We start from the raw sequence: 20,593 nt of genomic DNA on the forward strand, positions 1-20,593 counted from the left end.
TAGCAAATTACATAGGGTGGTGACACAAAGGTGAGTTTAACATCAACAAATCAACAAAGAAGGGTTAGACCATTTCTTGAGGAGATTAACAAAATCTCATCTAAGGAAATCTCATCTAAGGAGATCCACTCAAGGGTAGTGGTCCAAACAAGGGTGTATCAGGGTGTGAGCTAGTAAGCTACTTAAATAGTTATAGTAAATCTACTTCTAATATTTCTAGCAATGTCATTCTGAATGAGCACAGTAAGAGATATAAAGTTTGGTTTTTCCTGAGGGCATCTCCAGACCACAGTCCTCAGGCCAGGTTAATCTTCCTAACCCCAGCAGGATCCTAATCTCGTTGTTACTTTTGGATCATGACAGCATTGTCCATGATCATGCCCTCAACTTATAGTTGAGTATTGTGGCGCTTTGGCCTGGCCCATTTCGATGCCAGGGTAGCACATAACTCACCGCTTGCCCTGGATCCGTCCTGTCCCTCGTCGGGATCCTGCTTTTGGGGTGCTAGGAACCGAGGGCAACTGAGTTAAGAAAGCAGATGCCCAGGAGTAAATATTGGAGTCAATCAGCTCCCAAGTTACAAGCACAATATTGTCTTCCTGTGTCCATACAGAAAAGACATTGCTTTAAGATAATCTATGTTCCCTAAGGCAAGGCTAAAAGGACAAATCCCATGTTAACCTACACAGCATCACCTTCCCCTCCCTCCCTTCCTTCCCTCTCACCCCCACTCTGTCTGTCTCTCATTTTGAGGTAGTAGTGGATCTACCAACTTCAGTCATGTTTGGGAAAGAGAAACAGGCCTGGCCCTGGCACCCACCGGTGCTCTTGCATTCACCGTCTCTCTCAGCACTTCCAGGGTCGGCTTTTCTCCACATCAGCTCGGCTCTTTGCTTCTAGTCTCTATCTGTTACCAGGGAGCAGCCTCCAGAAGGCCACCAAGACACAGGAGGCTCCGGGCCACGCTGGTGCTCAGGGGCCGTGCGGGGACAGAGACTGCGCCCGGGCCTTCTGCGTGCCAAGCGTGTATTCCAGTCCACTAAGCCAGCTTGACTTTTTTCAAGTGCTTTTTGGTGATATTTAGCAATTCATTATCTTTATACATCACATCATTGTCATCCCATTGCTCATCGATTTGTTCAAGCGGGCACCAGTAATGTCTCTCATTGAGAGACTTATTGTTACTTACTGTTTTTGGCATATCCAATACGCATGGGTAGCTTGCCAGGCTCTGCTGTGCGGGCTCGATACTCTCAGTAGCTTGCTGGGTTCTCCGAGAGGGGCAGAGGAATCGAACTCAGGTCGGCCGCGTGAAAGGCGAACGCCCATCCGCTGTGCTATCGCTCCAGCCCATTATCTCTATATATGTAATATATAGCTCGGCAGAGCCTGGCAAGCTACCCGTGGCATACTCGGTATGCCAAAAACAGTAACAATAATGGGCCTCATTCCCCTGAACCGGAACGCGACAGGGACGAATGGAGACGTTACTGGTGCCTGCTTGAGCAAATCCATGAGCAATGGGATGACAGTGATACAGTGATTTAATATAGTGAAACGAGAAAAAAAATCCCATTCAGACTAGAGAGATAACTCAAAGGAGAGTTTGCTTCATGAGGGTGCCCCAGGTTTGATCTCTGGTAATTCAGGGTCTCCCGAGCACTGCAGGAGTGCCCCCTCCCCAGTTTGTAAAATACCATTTCCTTTCTAAGGGGTCTGTGGGGCTGAGCAGATGCACGGAAGGCGCTTTCCCACTGCAGATGTCTCGGCTGCCATCCTCTCCTCATTATTGCTTTCATTTCTAAACACTCAGTCCCCTGCTCTTTGGAATCTGGGTTTTGAACCAAAATGTTTGTGTGGAAAACTTAATGTAAATGCCTGATTTCGCAAATATTTAAATACCTCCTATCTGCCAGGCCCTGCCTGGTGTGATTTTTATAATTTGTCCTCTTTATGAATGAATAACTCCAAGTAGGTAAATAATTCATAGTGGTGAATAAATCCATTCGAAGCAAAATCTAATTATTACCGTGCATGCTACAGAAGAGAAGATCTAATCTCAGAGTACTATTAATCCTCAGAAGGGATATGAATAGGCAAATTCCTATCATTTAATGAGAAACTGTATGTTGTCTCTTATTTATTTTATTCATAAAATCATCCATGCTGGAACTTTGATTTCCTTCTTTGAAAATATGAATTTTCTCTTCTTTTTTTATTTAACCCCTCATACAACTTTATATTTTAAGGATTTTTTTTCCTAACTGATTCTCAATTGTCAATGCACATTAGAATCATTTAAAACATTTTAGAAATTATGTCGGGGGCTAGAGCGATAGTACAGGGTGGAGGATGTTTGCCTTTCATGCGGCTGACCTGTGTTCCATCCCCGGCATCCCATATTGTCCCCTGGGACCTCCAGGAGTGACTCCTGAGTGCAGAGCCAGGAGTAACTCCTGAGCATTGCTGGATGTGACCAAAAAGGCAAAAAAAAAAAAGAAAAGAAATTATGCCTAAAAAGTAGCGTGGAGATCAGAGAGATAGTATAGGGTGAAGGTGCTTGCCTTGCATGCTGCTCCCCGTCTTCGATCCCTGGCACCTCTTATAGGCCCTTGCGCACCGCCAGACTTCATCCTTGAGCACAGCCAGGTGTGTTTCAGAAACCCAGATAAAGGGGTAGGGGGAATGAACCAGAGTCTCTTGAGAATTGACAGCCTTACTTTGGAATGTTTTAAGGTTTTTTTACTGTGACTTCCCAGGATGGTGAGGCACTAATATAGGATGGGGGAGACATTATTCATTCTCCGTTGCACTTAGTATTCGCCTAGCTTATGCTTCATTTCACCCAGAAATATTAATGACGGAAGTAACACCCCTTTCTCGCTCTCCCACCTCAGCCCACTACCCATCTGTTCTCTGTATCTATAAACTTGGGATTGGTTTGGTTAGTTTTTAAGATTCTACATAGATGTCGAGATTTACAGTATTTATCTTCATCGTATTTCACTTAGCTTCATACCTTCAAGCTCCAATCAATGTGAGTTCATGTTTGCACAGGTAGTTCACTCAGAGTCTGCTGCAGGAGTCCTCGTTCACACTGTATTTCTAGTGTTCCACTGAGTTTTAAGAGCGATGACCATCTGAGTCTGGTCTCCTTTCGGGCATAAGTAAGAAAAGGGGAGATGTCCCAAGTGGTTTCAGGAACTCAGTTGACAGTACTTATTTGTGGAAAGGGGAAAGGAGCCGCTCCTGAAAGTTCAAGGGAATATTTGCAGCAGTCAGATTTGTTTGTGAGGGGCCTGGAGTGGTGGTGCATCGGGGAGGGCGCTTGCCTTGCACACAGCCGACCTGGGTTCCATTCCCAGCACCACATAGGGTCTCCTGAGCCCTGCCAGGAGTGGTCCCTGAGCACAGAACCAGAAGTAAGCTCTGAGCACTGCCACACCAAAACAAAAGATTTGTTTGTGTGTGTGCATTTCTTAATATTTTTACAGCTATAGAAAATGTGAGAGCAAATTGAGTATTGCTTTGTTCAAGAAATTACTTGTAAAGTAGTGTTCTATGAAATTAGTTGTTACAAAATCCAGTCCCTCTCCTTCACGCCAAGATCTTTGTCCACGTTTTACAGAGTGCTCCAGATCAAACATTCCTTCTGTAAAGGTTTGTCATACATCATCACATGAACCCTCCCATATTCTAAGCATGTCTTGGGGAGTTTGTTTCTGTAATTAGTGGTGCTCCATTCTAGAATCTGTCTGGAATTGAAATTTTGGGAATCACAGCTAGGAAGTGAATTCTGCATTTTTTCTTTTAAAAGAACATGGGCAGTGGGTGGGAAAGATCATACTAGCATGGATAGGTTGCTTGCTTTGTACGCTCCAACCCGAGTTTGATCCCAGGTACCACATATGGTCCCCTGAGCCCTGCCAGGAGGGACCCCTGGGCACAGCTGGGTGTGGCTCCCCCCCAAAAAAATCATAATTACTTATTAAAAGTAAAACCAGAGTATTTATACCTCACTTATTTATGGAAGTGATTAAATAAAAGATAATCTACTGCACAAAGTTTAGTTAAAAAAAAGAAATATTGAAATCAAGGAAAGAGGAGAAAGTGAGTTATTGTGTCTGTGTTACACAGTTAGTTGGCTCTTGTGGTTGTTGTATTCCAGGTAGGAAATGAGCTACAAATATAGCTCTTACCAAAAGGTAGAATGAATGGGTCTATCTCGAGGAAGACAACCATTTCCTTGATAATCACATTCTGAATGTTTCTTTCATGGATTACTGTGCAAAAGTCATAGGACAGTATATAATAATTTCGATAATAAACTCTGACTTATTGAGTATAAGTAGGAGAAGGAAAGAAGGTGTGGGAGAAGAGAAAGGTGGGAGGCAGGGGGTGCAGGGGTCGAGGGCATTCAGGTACATCGGTGGTATAGAGGAATGATAGCGCCAGATACCCAAACCCCAGAGTCAGCAACACTGGGATCAGGAGACCCAAACGTTAGAGTTAGGTTGTTATAAACTAGACTTCAAAGAGAGCTGTCACGATGCAGGCTGGGGTGGGAGGGGGTGGGAGGGGGCCTGGGGACGCTGGCTGTGGGGTCAGTGCTGGGACGCTGTCTAAAGCTCAGCTGTGAGTCACTTCATAAATCAGCGCTTTCATGAAATAAAATCGAGGAAAAGAAACTGATGTGTTCGCAGTGGCATGTGTACCTTTTGTGAGAATGCTTCTTAGAGAGGCCTTCAATAAATCACAGCCTCGCTTTAGCAGGTACCCGGAGTCTTGAAGGACAAAGGTACAACGTACTGGGAGTGCTCCTTTGAAAAGAAAAAGAACAGCCATCGTCAGTTACTGTCCCCAGCGGGACATGTGCCCCACGCCACCTGCTGGCTGCCCTTGGCTAGGGCAATGTCCAAATTGTCCTGTGGCAGCCTCACTAGGCCATGCCTCAGAGTACTGGGTGCATCATTTGGCCAGAGGCAAGTTCATTCAGCTACACTCATCTCGAAAACAGAACTTGTTTCCTCTTCTTGTTTCCTCGTTTCTGACTGTTTTCTGCTTGTCATATTCTGCAGCCTGGTAGCCGCTGCCAGCCAGGTGGAATTTCCCCCTTAGTTCTGTGGTCGTGCCAGGTGGAATCTCCCCCCTTGGTTCTGCAGTCGTGCTTGCGGCCTCTGAATCGTTGAGGAGCGGATGCCCTTAGTGAATCCAGCTATGCGTTCCACAGCAGGTGCACGTTGTACCGGCCTTTCTGGCCACTTGGCTCTCGAAGTACAAATGTGTGTTGCTGACCTGGAAAGCGAGCGTGATGAGTCACTGTAGCGTTGCCAACACGGGACCTGTTCATCTCTCTTTCTCCTGAAGTTCTGGGGGTGGTTTTTTGTATTTGTTCTTACAGCTTAAAACTTGGTTTTAACCAGTTTAATGGGAAACCTAATTGTGAGAATGTTGACTTGGAACTTGGAACTCATTTTTCCCCTCCTTTTCTTTTCAGAGAAGGAAGTGAGCTGGTCAACTTACAAATTACTCAGGCACAACCTGGTTTAGTTTAAACTGAAAAATTGTTCTTCACGAATATTAATCATACAGTATATTGAACAGGCTCTAGATTCACTGAGATCTCTTGGGGTCATCTCTTGGCAGCCTTCTGACATGGCTGTATGTTCTTCCTTCTCTTCAAAGTGAGGAAAATAGTAGCCTCTGCTGCCCTAACACCCTGAAAGGGAAAAGAAAAAAATAGAAGAATGCCATGGACATCATGAAGTGCTGTCGAGCCAAAGAACATGGGTCCCCTGACCTGGAGACTTAAATTACCCTGCTCCCCAAGTAGTGAGTGAAATAAAAATTACATAGACCCCTTCCTCCCAAGGCTAACTTATGCCTGTTTCCACAGTCTTGCAGCCAGAAATTTCTCTTCTCAGGGGCTTACATACACATAGTACCAAAAGACAGCTACATCGTGCAGTAACTTGGAAATAATTTTGCAGCTTTACACTTTAATGGCAGTCAATAATTTATGGATCAAACCAAGGTCTCGAGCAGGCACTACACCACATTCCCAGCCCTTAGTGTTTTAGTGTTGAAATTCATATCGGGATGAGGTGTCGGGTCATTCTGTGAAGCTGAAACAGTGCTGTTACTGGAGTCTTTATTCAAATAGCATTTAAAGCCAACTTCTGGGGTGTCAATTCTGACTATCACTGTTGATTTGAAGTCTTCCTTTGGTACACAGGTGTTCACGGAAGCACACCTTACCGACATCGAGCCCCACCCTGCTTATTAAAAGCATGTTCACCACATTTGGCATGGAACAGTGCCGAAGGGATGACTACGACCCCGATGCCGGCTTAGAGTACAGTGAAGAGGAAACCTACCAGCAGTTCCTCGACTTCTATGATGACGTCCTCCCTGAGTTTAAGAATGTGGGGAAAGTGATCCAATTCAAGGTGGGCATGTGCAGCGCAGAGAAGCAGGGAATGAGACTTCCCACTCAAGAACCCATGAGGACCAAAAGTTTTGGGCCCGGCTCTCTGCCTGGGTGGGACGTGGGACCTGGTAGAGTGCTGGCTGGCGTGGTATCCATCTCCCTTCTCAGGATGCTGTGGTAACATCCCCGTAGCACACATCCTGCCTCTTTGGGGTTGCCCTTAACAAACGTAGCTTCTTGAGAATTTGTGTGAGTTCAGGGCTGGAGAGATAGTACCGTGGGTAGGCACTTGCCTTGCATGCAGCTCGCCTGGGTATTGATCCCCGGTATCCCATATAGTCCCATGAGCATCACCAGAAGTGATTCCTGAGTGCAGAGCCAGGAGTAACCCCTGAGTATTGCTGGGTGTGGCCCCCAAACAAGAACAAAGGAAAAAGGCATCCAGCCTCACTTTGCAAATACAAAGCTAAACATGAGTGTGAATGTTTGCCGACCTTTCTGTTTATTTTTATTTTTTGTTTTGAATTACTGTGATATACACAGTTACAAAGTTGTTCATGATTGTGTTTCAGTTATATAATGTTCCGGCACTCGTCCCTTCACCAGTGTACATTTTCCACCACCAGTGGTCCCAGTTTCCCCCCTACCCACCTGCCTCTATGGCAGGTACTTTTCTTCTCTCTCTCTCTCTCTCACTCTCTCTCTCTCTGTCTCTCTCTCTTTCTATCCACCCCCCATTTTGTGCCTTATGGTTTTGCAGGCCTTTTTATACTGTTCTATAATACTGTATCAGATTTGTCTGCCTGTTGGGGACCATGGCCAGCAGTGCTTGGAGGCTCCAGTAGTCGCTCCCGGTTGTGGGTGCAGAGGAGCAGGAGGTGCTGGGGATCAGCCCTTGAGTTATCTCTCTGGCCCGGATTTGTTACTTTGCAAAACAAAAGACCAAAGGTTGCACCTAATTGGTAGCGAGGACAGTGCATATTACTATGAGCTGTTATTTAGACCTAACAGAAAATCCGTGATAAATTCTACTTATACTGAGAGGGGCCAAGGATGTGTCAATTAGTAAAACAACTTCAGAGAGCTTCGTCTCAGTACCCATGGAAGCAAAAGCCACCTGGAACCTAGCAGTGGGCCTGTCACCCCCGCTGTACACACTAGAGGAATCCTTCCGCCCGAAGAGGGGTCCAGACCCAGACTGCAGCTCTGGCGGGGAGCGAGCCGAGAAAGACCTTGAATTTGCATCAACAGAGTAGTGCATAAATAATTCTGATACTTTTCTCTTTCCAGTGCACATAATGAAAATGAGTCATTAAGCTTATGTTACTACATCTTGAAAAGATCGTGAATATTATTATGTAAATTTTGAAAATGTATATATTGTTTACATGTCCATGTTTCTTTTGCACATGTGTATGGAATCTGTGCTTTCCCATATGTGCATAATAGATATGGATATATGTCCCGTATCCATAATACAAGTCCAGAGGGCATGTATAGCTAAGTGAGCATATGATGTTTGGTGTCTGTAGGAATAGCTATATAGAGAGAGAATAGCGTGTGTATGTGTGTTTGCACTTGGAGAGTAAATGCACCCAGCCCTAGAAGACTGCTCATCTCCATGTGAAAAGAGAGAGAATAATCAGTCCTTTCAGCAGAGATCAGATGGTTGGGCCAGTCAGGCTGCTCTCACTAAGTCGGCCTTCCGTTAGACCTACAAGTAGGGTAGGATCTCGATATCAGAACCTTCGGAGGGAAACTACCTTTGGGACCGGTGGTGTTTGGAGACCGAAGGGTGTCCCTTCTTTGTTGTTTTTAATAATGGAATTCTTTGTTGCTCATTAGGTCAGCTGCAACCTGGAACCTCACCTGAGGGGCAATGTGTATGTTCAGTATCAGTCGTGAGTATTTGAACAAACACCTCTTTCCACCTTGCCATGGGGGAGGGTGGTGGCACTCTTCGGGTTGGAGGTTTTCCTTCTGAGTACCTCTTGTGGGCGGGGTATTTTCTCAAATGGGAGTTCTAAGGACTGCTGTAGAAATATAGCAGGGATTCGGAAATAATACATTTGCATGTCATTTCTCTGTATACTGATGTAATAGGGAATCTTGTAGAATTTTAATTAAATTAACGTACAAACTTAAGGAGTGTAACTAGACTAAAGAATAGAAAAGTGTGAATTGACAGCCAGAAATTAAAGCCTGACTTTCAATCTGAGTGTGCCTTTGTCCCCTACAAGTAATTATAACATTTCTGCTTAGTCTTGCTCTTGACCTGGGTTCCGTTTGTGCCATTGTAATCAGAGGCCCGACAGTTGTAGCCAAGAGGGAACAGATTCTGACCATGGCAAGCACTCTGTGTTTTTAATGGTTCCGTCTCTTGGTTGAAGATGCTTCAACTCAAGGCAAGCCTGGCATGTTTAGTCAAAAGGTTCCTGAATAAACCGTGAGCTTTAGGAGCTCGAGGAACCACTGGGTAGTACAAACAGAGTCCGCGGCATTAATTAGCAGTGGGAGGGCTCTTCATATGAGACCCCTAGCTTAACATGCATCCTTTGCTTTGTGGTTTAAAGGGAAGAAGAGTGCCAAGCAGCCCTCTCTGTGTTTAATGGGCGATGGTATGCAGGCCGCCAACTTCATTGTGAATTCTGCCCGGTGACCCGATGGAAAATGGCAATTTGCGGTAAAGTGCAGCATGACACTTTTCCCTTGGCGGTTCCACTACTGTACAAAGGAACATTCTCAGGGGGAAACATTCCTTTAAGGGGAGGTGGAGGGGCTTTTGCCTCATACAGTAGGTGGGTAGGGATCATTATATAAGGGGTGTCACATATGATTGCGTATTTTTTGGAGACTGGGGACGGGACCCATGGCCTCCCATTTGAAATCTGTCACAGACCCTGTGGGTCACTTTCTAGGGGAGGCGACTCAGGTTCTAATGTAGTGGCGATGCAGTCAGGGCTGGGATGCCGTTCTTCTCATCCCAGCCTGGGCTCTCAGACCCCAGGATACCAGTAGAGTGGAATCCCCGGGAAGGCATTCTTGCCCCGGGGCCTCTCTGGGGTGTTGTCCCTGCTTGGGCTTCCCTCACTTGGCCTTGCAGTGCTGGGGACTGACCCAGGGCCTTCCCCCTGCGGAAAGTGCATCATCACTCAGCCCCAAGCCTGAGCTGGGGTCTCGCTGCCTCTTTATCTATTCTGAGTCCTCTGTCGTCTCTGCCACCTCAGGCGTGACTATGGAGACATTTCCTGTATGACTTCAAGGTGTGCTTTGGGGCTGTGGCTGGGTTGCGGCACTGAAGCCGTCAGAGTGATTCACTGGAGAGAGGCCTTGAGACAGGAAGTGAGTCAGTCCCCAGGGCCCCACGCTTTGGAAGACGACGTAATTTATGATTTCTCCCCTGTGGACCTAGACGAACCTCACCTGCTGAGTGATGAGGCCAATATGTCAGAAAGGAAGAAAGGATGCTTCTCTTGCCCTTGACTTTTCTGTGTCTTACACTCACCTACTTAGCTCTTAGTGCCAAAGAACTCTGTCAGTCACTTATGAAAGTCTGAATCTCTGGTAGCCTGGTCTTAATGGATGCTGTTCAAAAACCACGTACTTAGGGGGAAAGGAGAGAGAGAATTTCTTACTCTGGAAGACCTAAAGAGCCCTTCTACCTGAAGTTTAAAGGCATGGGGGTTGAGAGAGGGAACTCTTGTCTCCATAAAGCCGTTCAGTGTCTGTCACTTCTGGAGAATCCAGTGTGATTTCAGCAAATTGCTTCTGCCTGTGAATATGACTCCCCCCTTCTCCCACACCCAGGGCAGTAAGTTTTTTTTTCACTTGCTTTTTAAAAACAATAGCCTTGTCTTTTTCTCTAGTAACTAGTGATGTTGAGCATCTTTTCATACCATTATTGGCCACTAGTGGAGAGTTGTTTATTCAGATACTTCCCCCATTTTTTAATTTGCCTTGACTTTTATTATCGAATTGTATGAGTTTTTTTTTTTTTTTTTTGCTTTTCGGGTCACACCCGGTGATGCACAGGGGTTACTCCTGGCTCTACACTCAGGAATTACCCATGGCGGTGCTCAGGGGACCATATCAGATGCTGGGAATGGAACCCGGGTTGGCCGCATGCAAGGCAACCACCCTACCCTCTGTGCTATTGCTCCAGCCCCAGTGAGTTCTTAATAAAGTCTTCAGACAGTTTCCATATCACTGATGTGATTTGCGAGTATTTTCTCTTGTTCTCTGAGTTGTCTTTTCACTTTGACAGCATCCTTTTTTTTTTTTTTGATTATTGGACCATATCCAGTGGTGCTGGAGCAGACATGCAATGACAGCAATAAAACCAGAGGTTCCCACATGCAAAATTGTGCTCCTGCCCTTTAGGCCATCTCCATGGCCATGAGCCCCAAACATTTTTAAGTTAAAAAAATTTGTCTGGTTTTTATATGTTGCTTATGCCTTTAGTGTCCTTTCCAAGAGTCCATTGCCTAGCCCCACATTAAAAAAAGATTGACTTAAGGGGCCAGAGCGATGGTACAGTGGGTAGGGCACTTGCCTTGCATGCAGCCAACTCAGGTCCAATCCCCAGCACCACCCCTGTGTTCTCCCCAAGGCCTGCCTAAGTTACCCTGAGCACATAGCCCCAGAGTAAGCCGTGAGAACCACCAGATGTGGCCCCCAAACTACCAAAATGATAAGTACTGATACGTCTTTACATTTGGGACTCCTACCCAATTTTCACAGGTAGCATATAGCAGGGAGGTATTTTTAGCTATTTTTGCATTATTTGAGGATTTTCAGTTTAGAGATAAAGGTTGAGGCTGGAGAGGCAGTCCAGAGGTTAAGGTGCTTGCCTTACAAGTGGCCAAGTCTGGTTCAGTCCCTGGCACCACATTATCGTCCCCTCATACCGTCAGGAGTAACCCTGAACACAGCTGGTATCACCAAAAAAAAAGTTTGAGAACTCCAAAAAGGGAGCCAGAGAGACAATACAGTGGCCCAGGCACTTGTCTGGCATGCAGCTGGCCCTGGTTGGATCTCTAAGTCTGCATATGGTTCCCCTGAGCACTGCTTAGGAATGATCAATGAGCACATAGCCGGAAGTTAGCCCTGAACACAGCTAACAGGCCTGAAAACAGACCAGAGCAAAGGCTCTCTCTGTTCAGATGCCCACGTTGGTCAGAAGCATCCTTATTAGACCACTCTCTCATTTCAAATGTAAAGAAAACACACGCTTGGCGCCAGAGAGATAGTACAGTGGGTCGGGTGCTTGCCTTGCACACAGCAGGCCTGACTGCAATCCCTGGCACCTCATCTGTGTCCTCTGAGCCCGCCAGGAATAAGCCTGGGCATAGCCAGTGTGGCCTGAGAAACAAACCAAATGAAAGCGAAGGATAGTTCCCTGTTCAGATGCCAGCCTTGGTCGGGGAGGTTAAAGCCTGCAGTAAGGTGGGAGCATTAGACCAGTCTCTCAGCACCTTGTAACGTAAAGAAAATACACACTCGGGGCCAGAGACATGAAACAGCAGGTTGAGCGCTGGCCCTGATGCAGCAGACTTAGGCTTGATCCCCAGCACCCCATATGGTCCCCCAAGTGTGCAGGAGTCATTGCTGGGAGTAAAGTAAGCTCTGAGCACCACTGGGTGTGAGCCCCCTGCCCTCCCCCCAAACTGAAACACAACAAAACGACAGAGGAAGTACAGGCTCTCTTGACTAGTGGCCCGTCCTGCCCCCGCCTCGCCCTGCAGAGCGTGCCAGCACGGGAGCGCCAGTGTGCATTGGGATCTGTGTTTTCACCAGTGCTGTGTGTGACCCTCGGCACACTTGCTCTGTGTTCTGTGGGCCCCCAGCCCACGGCCACGAGGGAGCCAGACTCGAGCTCCTACTCCTGCCTCATTCCTTCGGGCAGTACCCTTGGCCAGAGCAGCTTTGAAGTTCTGGAAAGCAAAAGTAGGCTGTCACTGCCCGTCCGCCCCCTTAGTCACAGCAAGAAAGGGCTGTGTCCCACCTGCGCCTCGGGGAAGGTCCAGGCGCCGTGGTGAATGCTCTTTCCTCCCCTCGCAGGTTTGTTTGAAATACAGCAGTGCCCGAGAGGCAAGCACTGCAACTTCCTTCATGTGTTCCGAAACCCCAACAACGAGTTCTGGGAAGCCAACCGAGACATTCACCTGTCTCCGGATCGGACGGGCTCCTCGGGGAAGAACGCTGACAGGAGAGAGCGGCCGGGCCACCACGACGAGTACTACAGCCGGCCCCGGAGGAGGAGGAGCCCCAGCCCTGCCCACGCCTACAAGAGGAACGGGGAAGCGGGGAAGCGGAGGCGCAGCACCCAGCGGGAGAGGAGGTCGCAGCGGTACGCCTCCAGGAGCCGGGAGAGGCACTGTTCACGCGGCAGGAGGAGCAAGAGGGCCCGCAGCACGAGCCACAGCCGCGGGAGGCCCAGCCGCAGCCGCAGGCCCAGCCGCAGCCGCAGCCGCAGTGGCAGCCGCAGCCGCAGCCGGGGCCGAAGGCAGAGCCTGAGCCGAAGGCAGAGCCGCAGCCGCAGCTGGAGCTGGAGCGGGAGCCGCAGCCGCAGTCGCAGTTTCTCCCGGTCCAGGAGCCGCGGCAGGCGGAGGTCCAGGAGTAGAGACAGAACTGTGCACAGCCCGGCAGCCAAGTAACGAGGCTGCATTCTGGACGATGGTGTAAGGTATTTATTGTGAAGGCTGCTGACCTGACTGCGGGCCCAAGGCGCCCACAGTGGACTGGAGTCTGGTGCAGCCCTTGTGGGAAACGCTTTTCTCGGATAATCACTTGGCGGTAGTCTAGGAAACCAAAAATGATCATGAGTTGAAAATTCCTGTCACCCTGCCTGTCCCTTATCAATGACCCTTTAGCATTCCAGTATGGCTTCGCCTTTCTTCTCCTTTGGGTGTGTATCCATTTTTCACACAGAGATCCTCTGTGGCTGTGGTCGAATATGCTGTTTTCCCCTGTATAAAATATTGTCCTGTTTCACAAAGCCCTGCTTTTGTAAATTGATTGAGTTAACATTGGTTCCAAGAGTGTAAATGTTTGTCATTTTCAGGGCAGTAAAGGGCTAGTGTGCATGGTTTGCGTAAGGGAGGCCTGGATTTGATGATCTCCAGCACCACGTAGTCCCTGGGGCACTGCAGGGAATACTGCCAGGTGCAGCCCAAAATTCGAAAATTTAGGGGTCCAGCGTTCCTACCCCATGCCTGTCACCAAAGTGCCAGTACCCTCCATCACAGACCCTTCCTTTCCCCTTTGGGTAACTTCTGTTGTCAGAGTCTAAGGTTTGCTTCTCAGTGGATGTTATTTGTTCCCTCGTATCCCCCAAGTCTGAGATCATCTGGTATTTGTCTTGGCCCATCTGACTTCACTTAGTATGATCCCCTCCTGCTTCGTCTGTGTTGTAACAAAAAGCAGGGTTTCATTTTTCATATATTCCATTCTGTAAATCTACCACACTTTTATTCACTTACGATGCTGCAAGCCTTATTCTTTAAAAAAAATTTTTAGGCATCATGATTTACAAAACTAATAAAAAGTTTCAGGCATACAGTGTTGCAATGAGATTGTCAGTGTCCCCTGGCTAATGTCTCAAGGTCCCGTCCCACCCTCTTCACCCCTTGGTGAATTCGGTTCTGCAGGCTGACTCTCCGGGTGTCTTCTTATGTTTCTTTACATCCCACTACGAACGAGATGGTTCTGTATCTGGCCCTCTTCCTCTGAGTAAGGCCGATTTTTTTTTTGCTTTTTTGGTCATACCTGGCGATGCACAAGGGTTCCTCCTGGTTCTGCACTCAGGAATTATTCCTGGGGACCACATGGGATGCTGGGAATCGAACCTCGGTTGGCTGCATGTAAGGCAAACACCCTACCCGCTGTACTGTCACTCCAGCCCCGCAAGCCTGATTCATTTTTTAAATTTCTTTATTTTTTAACTACTGTATCTGTGAGGATACAGCTACAGATTTAAACATTTTCATGCTTGTGTTTCCCTCATACAATGTTCGAGAACCCTTCCCTCACCAGTGCTCATTCTCCACCACCAATGAACCCCGTATCCCTCCCAGCCCCAATCCCATCCCCCCACACCTCACCCCACCTCTGTGGCAGGGTATTCTGTTTTGTTCTCTCTCTCTCCTTTTGGGTGTTGTGGTTTGCAATATGGGTATTGAGTGGCCATCGTGTTCAGCCTCTAGTCTACTTTCAGCACGCATCTCCCTTCCCGCGTGGGTCCTTGAATCCGAGCTGCCTTTTCGCCCAGCATGTGAGGCCGGCTTCCAAACCGTAGAGCAAACCTCCTGGTACTTAGTTCTACTATTTTTGGGTTTTAGTCTCCCATTCTGTTATTTTATATTCCACAGATTAGTGCAGTCTTTCTGTGTCTATCTCTTTCTGACTCATTTCACTTAGCATGATACTTTCCATGTTGATCCACTTATATGCAAAGTTCATGACTTCATCTTTTCTAACAGCTGCATAGTATTCCATTGTATAGATGTACAAAAGTTTCTTTAACCAGTCATCTGTTCTCAGGCACTCGGATTTTTCCAGATTCTGGCTATTGTAAACAGTGCCGCGATGAACATATAAGTGCAGATGTCATTTCGACTATACTTTTTTGCTTTTCTAGGATATATTCCCAGAAGTGGTATTGCTGGGTCAAATGGGAGCTGAATTTCTAATTTTTTGAGAAGCGTCCATATTGTTTTCCAGAAGGGCTGAACCAGTCGGCGTTCCCACCAGCAGTGTAGAAGGGTCCCTTTCTCCCCACATCCTCACCAACAGCGGTCTGCAAGCCCGATTCTTAATGTTATTTTTACTCACATTTATCCAGCCATCTATTGCCCTGTTGTTGGTTCTTTGTCATTTAAATTTTTTATTGTTCAAGATTCCTATGCCACAAACCACCATGTGGTGAACTAAGAACTTTCAATACTTCCACACAGTTCTTTAGGAAAAATTCCACTGATGTGAATAGTAAAGAATTTCAAATCGCCTCCTGCAAGTATTGAAACAGTTCTGTTCTGCTGACAGCAAAGTTTCCTATTCCCACACCACGAGCTTATATTAGTCTTTGCTGTTTGGTGAATTTTATGTTTGTTTATTTCTCCAAAGTCAAACCTTTTCTGCATAGAATGGCCATTGCATTTGGCTCTTCCATTAAAAATTGCTCGTCCCTTCATCTGTTGGATTTTTCTACATGCAATAGTTAATCAACTTTAAGACTCACTTTCTCCATTTTAAAGCACTAAAGGGCAGAGTCCATTTGTCTCTCCTCAGCCCCATATCCACAGGAAGGTCCATTAGCATGTTTATAGTTTTTATAGTTTTGGTGTTATTTATGAAGAAAGCTGACCTTAGGTCATTTTTAGGTCATTGCTATTGAAGATGACTAATGTTAAAGTATTTCTGGGAAAAAGAAATCAGAAAACTGACCAGAGAACTTCCTGTCAGAGGCTTGATGCACAATATCATCCTTATATTCTAGATCATAAAAACGAAAAGGTGCTCTCACGCATCTTCATAAAGTTTTTACTTTCTTTGTAGCCTCCTTCCCCAAAATATACTAGGTATCTTAAATTTCATTGTATGTGGCATTTGGCAGTTTGCAGTTTAGAAATAAGAACTTAGGGATGCACAAATGAACCTAATAAATGAGATTGGAAAAAGTCTTCAAGATTGGAACTTCTCAGTGACAGCCACTGAAAATAAGAACCCTCTAATCTGCAGTCATATAAACGTCCAAAATAAATTTCACTTTGAAAATTGATTTACTCTAGATTTTAATTGCCTATTTTACCCTTGAAAAGACTGAAATTTTTGTGATTACTACATTCACTAATGCTGAACAAGTAGCACTAAATTAAATATTTTTCAGTACTTTACTAAATACGCCAAGATAGTCCCAATTAAATACGATATTCAAAGATGAATCATCTTAATAGATCCTGGAGGAAAAAATTAGATAAACACCAGCTTGTGCTCAAGATAATTAAGAGAAACTGGTGACATTTCCCTCATGTGCCAATGGGCAATGTGCTATGGAGAGCAGCAGCGTTTTTTAAACTACTGGCAAGTTCGTAGCAGTGTTGGAGGCTCTTCAAGCCTACAGGTAGTTTTTTTTCTTCCGATTTTGTCTTTAGCACTGTGGCTTATAATAATGTTTCCAGCAGATGGTATTCAGAATCCACACCAGTGTCCAGATCTTCTCCCACTGCCCACTTCCTTCAGTCTTTTAAAAAGATTTTTTAATGATTGAAGTTTGGGGTCATGTCTAGTGTTATGTTGGTTTTGATACACGGTTACCCCGCCACCAGCAAAGTGACCAAGATCCTCCAGTAGCCTTATGTTGTCCCCTGTCTGCCTCATCATTCTTCCTCCTCCATCTCCCCCTTACTTAGAATCTTTAGTCCTGTAATCCAGGGACAAGCATTTGTCATTTGATATCCTCCATTCTCTTGTCTTTGTTCTCCATAAACAACGGATGAGTGATATCATACCATATTTGTCTTTCTCCTTACTTTGCTAAACATGATGCCCTCCGTTTCGGCTCAGTTTACAGTGAACTGCATTATTTCACCTTATAACTGCATATTCTATTGTGTATATGTAGCACAACTTCTTCATTCATCTGTCGAGTTGGGTTTTTTTTTTCAGACTAGCAACTTAATTTTATTTTTTTTATTGAATCACAGTTACAAAGTTGTTCATGAATGGGTTTTAGTTACATGTTTCGCCACCCATCCCTAAATTTACCAGTGTACATTTTCCACCACCAATGTCCCTAGTTTCCCTCCCACCTGCCTCCGTGGCAGGCATCTCTCTCTCCCTCTCTCCCTCTGGCTTTTCGGATATTATGGTTTGCAATACACATCCTGAAGGGTCATCATGTATATCCCTTTACTTACTTTAAACACTCAGTTCTTGTCCAGATAGATTATTTCTATTATTGTCATACTGGTCCCTTCTCTATCCTAACTTCCCTTGCCCCTCACACACTCGTGGCAAACTTCCAACCAGTGACCAGTTCTGTTGGCCCCTGTTTTATCTGGCCTCGGATATTAATCTCATACTATTTTTTATACCCCAAATGAGTGCAGTCATTCTCTATCTGTCCCTCTCCTTCTGACTCATTTTACTCAGCATGATACTCTCCATGTCCATCCATTTACAAGAAAATTTCATGATTTCATTTTTCCCAACAGCTGCATAGCATTTCATTGTGTAGATAGACGTACCACTCTATTCAGTCTCTATTCTTGGGCACTTGGGTAAGCAACTAAATTTTATTGTAGTTTTCTCAGTCTTAAATATCTTAGCTTTAGTATGCAGCATTTCCCATTTTTAATGAACAGGAGACTCCTTAACTATCACAACCAAGGGTTTGATTCGCTGCTTCTATCAGGCAGTCATTTGCAAAGATCAGTTCATGTGGGGGCGTTTACCAGCACCTCTCATTCATGAAGGTGGGGATCTGGTTGATTTAGAGTGCCTGTGATTAGCAAGTAAAATCGAAAGAGTAGAAAAGACAAATGCTTCAGGGTTTTAAAAGCGGCATTTATTGATTGAAAATAAATGTATAGATAAGCTCTCAATAGCATGGAATCCACATTATTTTTAATGAACTTGAAGTACATGAATATCCCTTAAATCTTGCATCTTGCATGTGCTTTTAACAACCACCACATTCACATGGAGGTGAATTTTCAACATTTTACTAAACAAAAATTCAGAACTCTTCTTTCAGCAGCTCTCCACACTTGGTCAAATTTTTGGAAAGAGAAAAGCACGCTACAGTGGTATGTGTTGGACATTTTATAACAACTAATGGGTGATGTGATAAGACGGTGTTCCCATGGCCTAAATGTTGGTCAGAATCACAATGAAGCTTAATCCAGCCCAGCAGGTACAAGTGAAAATGTAAATTATAAAAACGTGTTTCCACAGATTTAAGATACACGAAAGTGACACTAAAACGATTTGACAGCTTTGAAAATACCGGCCCACTAATGTCATTTTACCTCATTCGGCTCTCCCTTTTATATGAAGGCGGTGTCCCTTTTTATTTTTATAATACTTTTGATACTGGGCAGTGTCACAGAAGGGGAGAAAGTTGCCTTAGCATTGGCAGCACTTCTAAGTGGAGGGAAGCAAAATTAACGTGGCAGTAACTAGCACCCCAGAAAAAAGAGTCGTGCTTTAACCAAGACTTACGTAACACTTGGTGAAGAAAAGAACACATTTTGCCATAAGATAGTTTTTCATTTCTCTCAGGAGTCAAATATTTCTCGACCTTAAAAATGAACGTGTGCCATAGTATGAAACGGTTGAGCTCTATTCATTGTCCCTGGGTCCGAATGTGTAAGAAATCTTTGGGGCTAAAAGAGCATCATTCCAATTTTGTCATTTGTGTATTCCCTTTGCTTTAAGGTTTGTAATAAGTTTCTAATAAGGGTCTTTGGTATAAATTTGGAGTATTTTTGATGTTGTTTCAAGAGTTAAATTTTCATTCTGTATGTAATATTGTAATTCCCTTTATTTGCACGTATACTGAAGTACTACACTAGTCTTTGGTTTCATAAAACCAGATTTCACATAATTTAACTGTTCCCTTTGCTAAAAGACAGTGGTTAATAAATGTATATTTCCTGATTGTGTCAGTTTCATATACATAATCAAAGTAAGGGAAACGGGCCTATAAACTTGAAAATATCCAGAAAAGGTGCTTTTTCTGTATTATTTTAACTCATATTAATTCCCTTAAAGTTACCACTTCATTAACCAAAGTTTCTTTTAAAAAAATCGTGTAGGCCTGAATGAAGCAGCTTAGCAAAAACAGTAATACTGACAAGACGTCATCTTACACCATTAGCTAACATGGACATGAAGGCAGTGACCATCTACAGTGTGAAATGCCACAGGAAGTCATCAGCAGGGGAGGAGATTTATGTCAGTCCAATTTCTTCAAGGACGCTACGCGGAGTTTCAGCTTCCTGTGGAAGGAAAATGTGACTCTGATGAGCAGATCCAGGGAAACTGAAGAATGCGAGATTGATATGAAAGGCCGTGCAAGTCCCGAAGAGGAAAGCAAGCAGTTCAGTGGTGGGGACACATTCTACACTGAGAGCCCAGGCTACTTAGGGCTTTGCACCCCCCAAAATCAGAGACCACAGGGGGATAATTTCATCATGCATTAAATACCTGATTTACCTACCCACATCCCTGGGCACTGTTGCTGTAAAACAAAAAGCTGTCAAACTGAGGTAAACCCACTGCTGATTCAGGAAAACTACTGACACCAAATTATCTATGGGAAAGATCCCTCAGTGTCAAATTCCAAGTGTCCCCTAAAACAAAAAGCACGGAGGAAACCCTGAGTTCTTAATTTTATTGTCCGTGCCCTCTTTCGGGGCTTTTATATTTGAAATGTCTTTTCCTCTGAGTTCTTACTCAGTTTTTACTTAACTATCTCCAGCAGTAGAGCTTCAGAAATAGTCACCTTCCCAGACAGCCTCGGGGCAGCCAGAGTCACCATACACAAAAGAATGCTCTGGAATAAGGGTATTTTTGTCTTATGTAACAATACTCGTAGTTAATTTAAACTATTATATATATATATTTTTTTGTTTGGGGGCCACACCCAGCAATGCTCAGGGGCTACTCCTGGCTCTGTGCTCAGGAGCAACCCCTGGCAGTGCTCAGGAGACCAGATACGGTGCTGGAGATCAAACCATGGTCTAGCCACATGCAAGGCAAGCGACTTAGCTCCTGGACTATCTCTCTCGCCCCGAAATACACTTCGAAATGTCAAAGGAAGACAAAGCAAGCATAATTAGAAAAAAATATTAAAAAAGCTCCCAAAGGTTGAATTGGCCCATCACGAGGTTCAAAAGGTAGCTCAGACGTCAGGTATCTCTAGCAAGAACTGGATTAAAAGACATCCTAACGCAGGGGCAGAGAGAGAGCGCAATGGGTTGAGCGCATGCTTTGCCTGCTGGAGGCCCAGATTTGATTCCTGGCACCTCATGATCACCCGAACACCACCAGGAGTGACCCCTGCCAGGTGTGATCGAAAAAATAAACAACAAAGGCATATTACCTATGGAGGGAAACAGTGCTGGGATGGAGACTTGTTTGGAATCTGGTTCAAACTGA

At 45.2% G+C, this 20,593-nt stretch overlaps 2 protein-coding genes across 7 annotated transcripts in view; one reads left to right on the forward strand and one right to left on the reverse strand.

Moving 5' to 3' along the window:
* The window catches only part of ZRSR2 (zinc finger CCCH-type, RNA binding motif and serine/arginine rich 2), a 41,685-nt gene extending 22,595 nt beyond the window's left edge, over window positions 1-19,090 (forward strand). The window contains exons 8-11 of the mRNA XM_055120312.1: window positions 6,236-6,449; window positions 8,276-8,331; window positions 9,004-9,113; window positions 12,491-19,090. Coding sequence (XP_054976287.1) covers window positions 6,236-6,449; window positions 8,276-8,331; window positions 9,004-9,113; window positions 12,491-13,086 — 976 coding nt within the window. The 3' untranslated portion in view covers window positions 13,087-19,090. The remainder of the gene's footprint in view (window positions 1-6,235; window positions 6,450-8,275; window positions 8,332-9,003; window positions 9,114-12,490) is intronic.
* AP1S2 (adaptor related protein complex 1 subunit sigma 2) overlaps window positions 17,975-20,593 on the reverse strand; it is a 29,835-nt gene continuing 27,216 nt past the window's right edge. For 4 of the 6 annotated variants that reach the window (XR_008627222.1, XR_008627223.1, XR_008627224.1 and 1 more), the window contains one exon: window positions 17,975-19,431. Coding sequence is in view for 2 of the 6 variants with exons in the window: in XM_055120314.1 (XP_054976289.1) it covers window positions 19,384-19,431 (48 nt within the window). In the remaining 4 variants the exon portion in view is untranslated. Of the gene's footprint in view, window positions 19,432-20,537; window positions 20,590-20,593 lie in introns of all 6 variants that reach the window. The other 2 variants (XR_008627225.1, XM_055120313.1) reach the window with 1 other exon arrangement.

Source organism: Sorex araneus, chromosome X (genome assembly GCF_027595985.1).
Source record: "Sorex araneus isolate mSorAra2 chromosome X, mSorAra2.pri, whole genome shotgun sequence".
Taxonomy (NCBI): Eukaryota; Metazoa; Chordata; class Mammalia; order Eulipotyphla; family Soricidae; genus Sorex; species Sorex araneus.